Source organism: Osmerus mordax, chromosome 23 (genome assembly GCF_038355195.1).
Source record: "Osmerus mordax isolate fOsmMor3 chromosome 23, fOsmMor3.pri, whole genome shotgun sequence".
NCBI classification, from domain to species: domain Eukaryota; kingdom Metazoa; phylum Chordata; class Actinopteri; order Osmeriformes; family Osmeridae; genus Osmerus; species Osmerus mordax.
Genome location: NC_090072.1, coordinates 2,155,356 through 2,165,949, shown reverse-complemented (window position 1 = coordinate 2,165,949; position 10,594 = coordinate 2,155,356). Strand labels below are relative to the sequence as shown.

The window sequence follows — 10,594 nt, the reverse complement described above, 5'->3', positions numbered from 1 at the left end:
GACCACGACCGCAAGCGCCGTGCCGAGTCCTGCATCAAGTCACATGACAAGAGCCAGGCGGAGGAGCGTCACCGCGGATGGGAAAGGAGAACGGCAGGATGAGGGGAACGAGCGTGGGGGGACACCCCGACCCATGACCGGAGGAAGAACCAGAGACGTAGAAGAGGAGACGGTCCCGCCTCCGTCTAACAAGGAGGGGGACGGAGCGATAGAGACCGGGAGAGGAAGGAGAGACGGAACGCGCGCGAAGACGGGAGGAGAGGCCAGGCCAACGCCCCGTGACGAAGAGGGCAGGGAGGAAGAGGAGGAGGAAAAAGAGGGGGGCGAGCCCTCTGGCGACGATCTCTCCGTCTGTCTCGCCCCTCCTGGGAAGAGGGGGAGGAGAGCGGGGAGGGAGACCTACTCCGGCAAGTTTAAACACCCAGTTTCCTGGAGGACAGGATCGCAGGGGAGGAAAAGAAAGGCGGAGGAGGGGGGTGAGGACTTCGGAGGGGGGAGGCTGGTGGAGGAGAAGACGGGAGGTGTAGACGAGGGGAGGAAAGGGGAAGAGGAAGCCACGACGAGCGGGGAACACGGGAAAGCGACGACAGGAAGAGGGGGAGGAAGAGAAGAGAGAGAAAGGAGAGGGAAGAGAGAGGGCGAGGCTGCACAAGCTCTCCAAATCAAACACCGAACACGGAGGGATGAGAGTTTTAAGAAGGATAGAAGAACAAAAAGAGAGATGGAGAGAAGGAGAAAGAGATGGAGAGAATGAAGAGAGATGGAGTACCAGAGTGGGGAAAATGCAGAGGAAGAAGTGAATAGAGAAAGAGACAAAATATATATACATTCAATCAGAGATTGAAAGATTCTAGTTTAACAAATGGACTCGCACAACATGTACAAATATATTCACAGTTTAATATATTAAATGTAAAATAAGTGCTAAAAATCCTGAGAAGTTATTTCTTAAAATATGTTTAGTTTACAAGTCTTCACGTCTCATACACATTCTTAAAACAAACACCTAAGGCAATAGTATTCTTCAACAAATATAAAAGGTCTTATCTATGGCTTCAGAAGGAGGAATTTTGCCATACCACACAGACAGTCTACTGATCATTCACACAGACAGTCTACTGATCATTCACACAGACAGTCTACTGATCATTCACACAGACAGTCTACTGATCATTCACACAGACAGTCTACTGATCATTCACACAGACAGTCTACTGATCATTTAACACATAGAACACCAGGATACTAGGAAGTATCAGCCACAGGATGTGCATCGTAAACCATGTTTTACAGTGGTAAGCAAACAGACAGAAACACACACACACACACACACACACTTCCTTGTAAAGCAGCGTTTTTTGTAAAGCTGCCTTCAACAGGTCTTCATCGTCCAAATACTAAGCAGCTAGGGGTAGCCCCGCCTTCGGAAACCTCAGTCAGCCTTCTTATTGGTTAAAACTGCTCCGTTGTTGTTGTTTTTGCTGCCTCTTGGCTCCCCATTGGTCAAGGAAGACGTCACTGGCCCCGCCTCCTCGGGTTGCAGGTACTCATTTAGAAGCCTCTGATAGGTCGGGTGTGATGTCAGTACTCTGAGCAGGTCCTCTGTAGAGGAGAACAAACATTATGTTTAACAGCAGGGGGTCGTGATGACAAAGCACAGCCCGAGGCAACCATAGCAACGCGTCACGTGTAGTGACCGTTCAGTGTGCTGGTCAGTGACTGGACTTCCTCCTCCTCCTCCTCCATCTGGCCCCCACAGAACAGTCCCAGTGTTTAAACTGAAGAAGCTGATCAGTCTCACAGTGTGTGTGTGTGTGTGAGAGAGAACAGAGGAGCAGCCAGGCTGGACTCACCCTCTGTGGGTCTCCCCCCCCACGCCAGCTCTGTGTACAGCGCTGTGGAGTTGTGCTGGGGAATGCCCACCAGCGCCCCCATCAGGTCGGACAGCTCCACTGCACTCAGACTGCCAACACCGTCACAGTCAAACATCTGGGAGGAGGAGAATCGTTAAGGATTAGCAGCTTTTGTCTGCAAATGTGATATACAGAGTATATGGGGTGTGCTGCATATTGGTATAGAAAATATCCACATTCAGCACTTATTTGGGAAAAGACTGTCAAGCACATACACACACAGGCGCACATACTTTTGGGAAATACATGTACACACACACGTCCTCAGGTACGTACAGTTACTGCAGTGTGCAGGAGAGACTTGAGGCCCACCAGGCCAGAGATGGCAGCCACACTCAAATAGATCTGTCTGACGTCCACCTCCTCATCCTGAAACACACACACAGGTCAGCATTCACATGGTTAAACACGCCTCACTTCCTGGCCTGGGCTCTCACACCCACGCAGAACAGAAGCAGCTTTGAGTCGCAGAGAGGTAGGTTAGTGTGTCCTAATTTCCCCCGGAGGTAGAGAACCACACACACACACACGCAAACTGCTTACCTTGGAGTAGAGGCTGTAGATCTTGGCCGCCGTCGGTCTGTCCGTCAGTCCCAGAAGGGACGGCAGCTCGTCCTTCCCAACCATCCACCCATGACCCGACTGACACCTGTCAATCATCCTGACCAGGGCTGACTCCACATCTGCAGCTCTGAACCTGAGAGGGAGAGAGACAGGTGAGAGAGACACACAAGGAGATAGAAACAGAAAGAGGATCTTTCAACACACACAGAGAGAGAGAGAGAGGGGTCCTACCCGTTCTTGTACAGCAGGGAGAGTGTCTGTCTGGCTGGGGGCTCCAGGGGGAGGGAGATCCCCCCCAGCTTGTTGACAGGAACACGGCCCTCCATCACATAGTCTGTGGCAGGCAGATCCAGGGCTCTGAGGGGACACACACACACTGTTACACACACACTTCTCCTCTCACTTCATCTCTTCTCTCTTTCCTTAACACACACACACACACACACTTGATTCTCAGCTCTCTCTCCTTAACACACAACTCATAAAGAGGACAGCCAGAGACCGGTCTGGAAACACACACAAACAAACCGTCTCTCTCAAACACACACACATCAAAACGCTGTATAGACGCACTTGGCCATGAGCTTCTGAACATTGTCAGCATACAGGTTGGGGTCGGCTTTCTCTTCCTGGGATGGGGTGTAAACTGGCATGTACTGGGACCAATGAAAAAACAGCACATTAGTACTTCCTGGTATAGTGACCTATGAGAAATCATCATGTTGACCTTGGTTAGGTCCAATGGACCAATAGCATACCTCTACAGTGACGTTTGTGTAGAGCTGAGAAGTGGTGTACCACAGTGCTGCAATCCTGGGAATGACCAAACAAACGACCAAACAAACATTAGCGTTCCATGTCTACATGTTCTAAATTGATTTCACAATATCACAACACCTGGTTTGGGTTTTCTACTGAGATGATAGCCTACCAGCTGGTTCCTTTGTAAGTCCACCGTGTTGTGTCCTAGAATACATAGAAAAGTCACTTTACATGCAGTGACACAGAATCTTAAGATAGCGTCAGCCCTGTCTCACACACGCACATCACACACACATCACACACACCTCAAACACACCTCAAACACACCCCACCTAGGCATTCTACAGGGAGTAACCACCTGACAAAGAAACTGATTACAAAGTTTACCAGACTGCTAATAAACCTGATGAAGACCAGGACGTGCATGCCCCGCGGGCATTCCTTAACTCCTTCCAAACAGGTAAGGGTGGAAAGGTGTGTTTGTTGAGTCACATGACCTCCACCTCACACCAACGGCATGAACCGGGCCCCCGAAAGAAGCAATGTCTGGGACATATACGCATTCCATCTGCATTCCTGTCCACGAGTCACACGAGTGCTACTGTAAAACAGGTCTGGTCTAAACGCTAGGCTCGCTAGACAGGTGTCACAACTCTGTGTCTCTCTGTCACCGGGACTGTGTGCCCCCCCCCCCCCCCCCCCCCCCCCCCCCCCCCCCCCGGCCCCACACTTGTTATGCAAGCGAAACCCTGTGAAAAAGGGCTGGTTTCCGGTCGGATACGGTTCTGGTCGGACACACTTACCAGTCTGTTAGGGTACCGCAGCAGGACCGGCTGAACAGGGACGCCAGCTAGAAAGGCACCTGGAGAGGGGGGGGAGGAGGAGAGAAAAAGGGGGAGATTGGGGGATAGGGAGGAGAGAGAAAGGGGGAGATGGGGGGGGGGGATAGGGAGGAGAGAGAAAGGGGGAGATGGGGGGGGGGGGAGTACTGTGAGAAAGCCAGCTTTGCTGCTCAAACTTGCCCAGTCAGCGCTGAACACACACACACTCTCATCACACACCCTTCTCCTTCTTCCCTTATAAAACATACCATCCATTCCTTAACCGTCTGTAACAATAACACACAAAGGAAGGAGCGGGTGGGAGACAGGCAGAAAGAGGAAGAGAGAGAGAGAGAGAGACCCACAGGCAAAGAGAGACAGAGGGAAAGAGAGACACAGAGAGAGAGACAAAGACAGGAGTGCATGTTCCTCGCAGGTCCCTAGCACAGTCTAAACTCACCAGGTTTGAACTTGATGAGCACACTGCCATTTGTCGTGGTGCCTTCTGGGAACATCAGCATCTGTTGAGGAGATAATGAAAAGAGAAAGGGTTAGGGTTGGAAAGAATGATTGAGACCAATCCAAATAACAAAAAGAGACTTTTTTAAAAGAGCTCCAACTCTAGAAAGGGAGAATGACAAGGAGACTGCGAGACACGTTTCCTGTGGACCCCTAAATCAAACCCTATTGGCTCTCACAAAGCAGTCCCTCCCCTCCTTCACCTGAGGCCAGTGTCCATTGGACGTGAGCCGCTCTTTGAGGTGGGTGACACACTTCCTCCTGGACTCTGGGTCTTTTCTGCTCACTATCACAGACTGGTTAAACTCCAGCAGGGCTGAGGCAGAGAGGACACAGAACCAGGGTTCAGAACTAGAATCACCACGAGATTCCACAGCACTGCAGAGATAAACACTGCCAGAAATACAGGGAGGGGAGAGATGGAGGAATGAAGGTCACATCATGGAGTGAAGGGAAGAGGAGAGATGGAGGGAGGGAGGTCAAGTAATGGAGAGTGAAGAGAGGAGAGATGGAGGTCAGATACATACATACATTCCTCTGTTCGCCATTCTCTCCATTCTTTCACGCACCACCACCCTCCTTTTCAATCCATCTTGTCATCCATCCACTCATCCCTCCCTCCCTCCCTCCCTCTCACCTCCTATGACTGGCAGGCCGGCGTTCTCAGAGCGCGACACCACGGTTGGCAGTTGGGTCGGACACAGAACCAGCATGTCCAGGAACCCGCTGTGAGGCGCCACGGCTAGCACCGGCGCCTCCTTCAGTCCGGCCCGGCGACCTTTGACCTTGATCCACAGGAACCCGAGAGAGAAGAAAGCCGCTCGGCTGAGCAGGGAAATGATGGGGTGGAAAAGCCAACGACGCCAGCCGCTGACTGGCTTAGCCCGCTCCTCCTCGGACAGACCAGCGAATCGTAGGCGAGCGAATGGCCACATGATGAGGAAGATGAGGGCGGTCAGAGTCATTCGTATGGGGAAGAGGAAACATCCTTGAACTATTCCCTGGACAGAGGAGAACGATGCATGTTATTGAATGCCTCTCATGAGTACACAATGTGCATGCAAGTACCCGAAAATAGCAACTAGGCCAATGTCGGCATGTTGCCAACATTCAAGGAGCACTTCCAAACATGGTGAAGGATACTTGGATGAGATATCCCTATGCGCTAACACAAACATCGTATGTGGTGGTCTCGTTGTCGAAGCACCCAAATGGGAAAACAACGTACCCTGATTTGCTGCGCAGTGGTCAGTTTCAGTTTGTGCACGAACGGGTGTGGACAGTCTGGCGTTGCTGAGTGACTGTAGCGTCTTTCCATGACGACACGGAAAGCTTTGACAAGTTTGACGGAGAAGTCCTCAAAAAAAGTCTTGTTTCGAACGACACCAAGTTCTTAAAAGTAAACAAAAAAAAAACGTGCGTGGAAAAAATGCGATAATGTCCAGAAATTTAGAGGGCAGGGACTGGACATACGATGTGAAAAGTAACGTCGTGGAAAGAGACCCCAATGGCAATCCAAAAAAAGTGAAGTGCGTAACGTTTAAACCGAATGAACGACACACCGTGAAAAGTATTTACAGACGTTTCTTGGTTAGAATCCCAGGAACAGAAAACAAACCCCGTCCCTCCACATGGCTTGTCAACAACAGACTGCGAAGCTTGTTGCATTACCCTTTTCTAGTCACCTGTCCCGCCCATTCAACCCTCTGACAGCCCACCCTTCGCAGAACCCAATGTCAGTGTTCAACCGGTTATGTTTGAAAAAGCTGTTCCGATTGGACAAACCGGTTTTGGTGAGACTTTAGCGTTTTACGCCCAGTCGAATGGTTACGATAGGTGCTTACCTTGTGTTTAATTTCACATCAAAGCTGGTGAACAGTGCTCCCAATGACCTGTTTTGGGTTGATTCAAAACACGCTTCCCTACCCGCATCAGAGCACTATCTTGAATTTGAATTTTCTGTGCAGCCTATTTCTTTATTTTATGACCTGCAGCTGTTTATTGCATATAGTTCATAATGTACACGTTGTATAGCGAGATTATGGCCCCGTTCTTGTGCCAACAGACCACGGCTATAGCCATAGAGTACATAAGGTGGTGCTGATAGCGAGCCCCCCATTGACATAGAATCGGATAGATCTTTGTGGTTAGTGACCAGTTACACAATTCTTCCATTAGATGACGCTGTCTTTACCCTCACCCAACAAATCAAGATCTAAGGTTATCCAACGTGTTTTTATTTGACAAAACTGGAGAAAAAAAATCATAACAGTATTTTTTATGTACCGAACTAGTATGAAAATTCAAATGTTAATATTACTCATGGTATAGACTTTTTCAATAGTTTGACAACGTTTTTTTGAGGTTCTGGTTACATGTGTTGATCCCATGTGACAACTGTGGTAATATCATTAAATATTAACTAAATATGGGAAATGAATTATAAAGTGTGATGATGCAGAGAAAATCAAAAGGAAAAATAATCAAAGGATAAAAAGGAAAGCAAGCCAGCTCCCAAATGAATATTTATCAACAGAATAGACATCTTACACTGTTTGCATCAGAAAAGGCTAACTAATGTGTGTGTTTGTGGAATATTTCCTTTTCACAAGACCATCCCTCCCCCCATGATCTCCATTCTCTGTGAAGACAAGAAAATAAACAACATTAATGAACAACTATTTAACTGAATGAACAGAATCTAACCAATCCCATCCAGTTCTAGAGTGACTGCGCTACCAAATCAAATTCATTACCTGAGGGGGTTCTATGAAGGCCAGCCAATCAGACGAGTGTGTTGGGAGGAGCCCCATTGATTGACACTTATAGATGGCCAATGCCGAGCCCAGCAGGTTTCCTACCAGGTAGACCAGCCCCTGGAGCCACTGTTGACTGGAGCTCTCCAGTAGCTTAATGCTGAGAGGAAATGGCAGTTAACAATCACACTACATCTTCCCACAGATTGTGTGCACAGATTTCTGTTGATAGTGTCAACTGATTGTGGAAGTACAGTACCATATAGTGTTACGACTCTCGTCTGGTATCAAAATACCTAGAGATGAACCTTTTAAAAAGCGTACCGCTTTCATTTACATTTAGGCATTTTAGCAGATGCTCTTATCCAGAGCGACTTACAGTAAGTACAGGGACATTCTCCCCGAGGCAAGCAGGGTGAAGTGCCTTGCCCAAGGACACAACGTAATTTTGCACGGCCAGGAATCAACCAACAACCTTCTGATTCTGAATAGCCCGACTCCCTAACCGCTCAGCCACTGACCCCTTTCCTCCCCAATACGCCAGCACACCCTGACCTCAGCGACAGCAGAGGTCAACCACAGTGTGCTGGTGGATGTAGGTGGTGGGTGCGGTCTGGCTGTACTCACTGGCAGACATGGACATGAGGGCTTGGATGGCCTCCAGGCCATCATGGCCACCATCATGATGGGGAAGATGGAGATGGTGTTCCCAGACATGTACATGATGAACAGGTTCATGGGGATCTGCTTCAGGGGGCCCAGCGCCACGTCCCAGCACCTCTGAGGAGAGGGAGGGAGGGAAGAGAGGAGACAGGGAGGGGGGAGGAAGAGGAAAAAAAGAGGGAGAGAGGGAGGGAGGGGCAGGGAGGAGGAAGAGAGCAGATGAGTATGCGCAAATCTTTATGTTGTCCTGTGTGCAACAGAACCATGGATTATTCTAGAAACGGAGGGGCGTGGGCCTGGGTTCCTCCCTGTGCATGGTGGATGTCTCCCTACCTTCTCCACCAGGTTCTGTCTGTCTCCTGGACGCTGGTGTCAGGGACGGGCTTCTCCGAGTAGCGATGGGGTAGACCACGTCCCCCTGGCCACTCTGCCTGTCCCCACGGCCCCTAGGGAGGGAGGAGGGGGAGGGTCGAAGGGGGAGGACGGAGGGCAGAAGAGAGAGAGATAGAATGAGACAGAAAGTGAGAGATGACAGAGAGAACACAGACATCATGTATTCATTTCAGACCTCTACCACAGAGCCATAGCGATGGCTGTGGTATGACCTGGGACAAACAAAAGACACATTGACAGAGGAGAAATGTGAGGGAGAGCAACAGAGTGTTACTGCTGGTAGGTGATTTATAAAAGTGGTCGAAGAGGCATTACTAGTTCATTTCCACCAACGTATTCCGCCTTCTACCCAACCAACTCGACACCTGACCAACTCGACACCGGACCAACTCGACACCAGACCAACTCGACACCGAACCAACTCGACACCGAACCAACTAGACACCGGGCCAGCTCGACACCGGACCAACTTCTTTTCTTACCTCGTGTTGCCCATACTGGAGCTCCAGAGCCCATTTCATCGCCGTGCCCCCGCCCCCCCTCTCGTAGATAGTGCACCTCCTCCCTGTCCGCCTGGAGACGCCATGGCAACTGGCTTTACGACTACACACGAACACGACGAGACCTAGAGAGAGATGACAGTGACTATGTGTGGTGTGACTCTCACTAGAGTGGTGACAGTCTTAAGCATTAATAGCGACGTCCTTCAGTAGTGTCGCTTACAGAGTTAAGAGTATTTAGTATCTTGATGTGTGAAAGTGAGACAATCATGAGCACTTCTTTGAGCCTTTGCGCTCAACCAACCGTCTTTAGGGGACATGCAAGGGATAGATGGACTGTCAGCAAGATTTCTAACTGTAAGCACGCAATGTAGCTAGCTAGCTAGCAACATCCACACAGACATGAAGCCGAACGTCAAGGGATAACAAACTGACACGTTTTCTTACCTTACAAAAACGTTCCAAATACCTCCAAGTTAACTTTACTGTTTTGTATATATAGGAGCGGATTTTTTAAAGATAATAGTGAGAAATATCTGTAGCTGTGTAGAGACCAAATCGCCAACTGCAGCTTGGACTCTTTATGATGACGTTTCACAAAATAATGTCGCGTAAATGACCTCATCGCTAACCTCAGTGGCAGAAGAAAAAAAAACCGCCAGAGACGCGTACAGTAGATATTTTATTACCAACAGTTTTCAGTATCAAACATTTTCAGTATCTTGTTACTCATTATAGAAAAAAATACTGACACAGCGTGGGTTCAAAAATGAGAAAGATTAATCCGAACAGCATTAAGAAAATACAGTGCAAAAAGGGAAAGTGTGCTTGTGCTTATAAAAAGGCACTTCTGCGAGGAATTTCACTAGTTTTCATGTAAATATACTGCATTATGTCACTAAGCATATTGTGTGTAAACGTGTGTGTACACCGTGAATGGCGTGTGTCACTTGTACAGGCTTAGCTCAGGACTGTGATAGAGGCACATGTAGGCGTCACACAGCAGGCGTCGACGGACTCTCGTAGAGAGGCGGGGTCTAACCTGCTCAGCTCCTCCTCTGATAGGCTGAGGTAGCCGGCCCCACCTCGGGACACGCCCTCACCTGCGGAATGTTGAAGCCGTTCTCCCCCGCCTGGCGGCAACCATGGCAACGGGACACAAAAGAACCAGGAAGTACGCATGAAGGAAATACTCTAATAACAACAACAACAACATCAGAATCTTTATTACTATCTAAAAAACTAAAGACTAGACCTCATGATGGTTTAATTGTAACTTGTTTAACTGTATCTCTTATGGTTCTTCCCTTAGGCACTTCTTGGTTTTTCACAATGTATGCTTCATGTTTTGGCTGCCCGCAATGTTTGGGGCTGTCTCGTTGTTATGATCAGTGACCTATGGAGTGGGATCAGTGCGCGCTTCCTTTTGTAAAGCTCTCTCTTGGAAGTCGCTTTGGATAAAAGCATCTGATAAATAAATGTAAATTTACATTACATTTACATTTAGTCATTTAGCAGACGCTCTTATCCAGAGCGACTTACAGTAAGTACAGGACATTCCCCCCGAGGCAAGTAGGGTGAAGTGCCTTGCCCAAGGACACAACGTCATTTCGCAAGGCCGGGAATCGAACTGGCAACCTTCAGATTACGAGCCCGATTCCCTCACCGCTCCGCCACCTGACCCCCTTCTCACCTTCCCTGTC

At 49.0% G+C, this 10,594-nt stretch overlaps 2 protein-coding genes and 1 pseudogene across 2 annotated transcripts; all 3 read right to left on the bottom strand.

Moving 5' to 3' along the window:
- Positions 1-886: 886 nt before the first annotated feature.
- On the bottom strand, positions 887-6,220 carry lpcat4 (lysophosphatidylcholine acyltransferase 4). Its single transcript, XM_067261277.1, has 13 exons — positions 5,808-6,220; positions 5,217-5,580; positions 4,783-4,895; positions 4,521-4,581; positions 4,043-4,101; positions 3,409-3,443; positions 3,236-3,290; positions 3,051-3,133; positions 2,709-2,834; positions 2,457-2,610; positions 2,190-2,282; positions 1,854-1,989; positions 887-1,602 (listed from the first exon to the last, which is right to left on the bottom strand). Exons 1-13 carry the CDS (start codon positions 5,895-5,897, stop codon positions 1,433-1,435), a joined length of 1,539 nt encoding a protein of 512 aa, XP_067117378.1. The 5' UTR covers positions 5,898-6,220; the 3' UTR covers positions 887-1,432.
- An 850-nt stretch (positions 6,221-7,070) lies between these two features.
- On the bottom strand, positions 7,071-9,012 carry emc4 (ER membrane protein complex subunit 4). The gene is given in 8 exon segments (XM_067261285.1): positions 7,071-7,220; positions 7,336-7,495; positions 7,959-7,989; positions 7,992-8,115; positions 8,332-8,348; positions 8,351-8,395; positions 8,398-8,444; positions 8,874-9,012. Coding segments are annotated over 8 exon segments (564 nt in total). The 5' UTR covers positions 8,978-9,012; the 3' UTR covers positions 7,071-7,184.
- Positions 9,013-9,937: 925 nt separating this feature from the next.
- LOC136968009 (adenylate cyclase type 2-like) overlaps positions 9,938-10,594 on the bottom strand; it is a 5,834-nt pseudogene continuing 5,177 nt past the window's right edge.

Excerpts from the sequence above, each read along its gene's own strand:
- lpcat4 (XM_067261277.1), bottom strand. The coding sequence starts at position 5,897 with ATGGAAAGACGCTACAGTCACTCAGCAACGCCAGACTGTCCACACCCG. Across the intron at positions 4,102-4,520 it reads GCTCATCAAGTTCAAACCTG|GTGCCTTTCTAGCTGGCGTC; the intron begins GTGAGTTTAGAC and ends CCCCCTCTCCAG. Across the intron at positions 1,990-2,189 it reads TCCTGCACACTGCAGTAACT|ATGTTTGACTGTGACGGTGT; the intron begins GTACGTACCTGA and ends TCCTCCTCCCAG.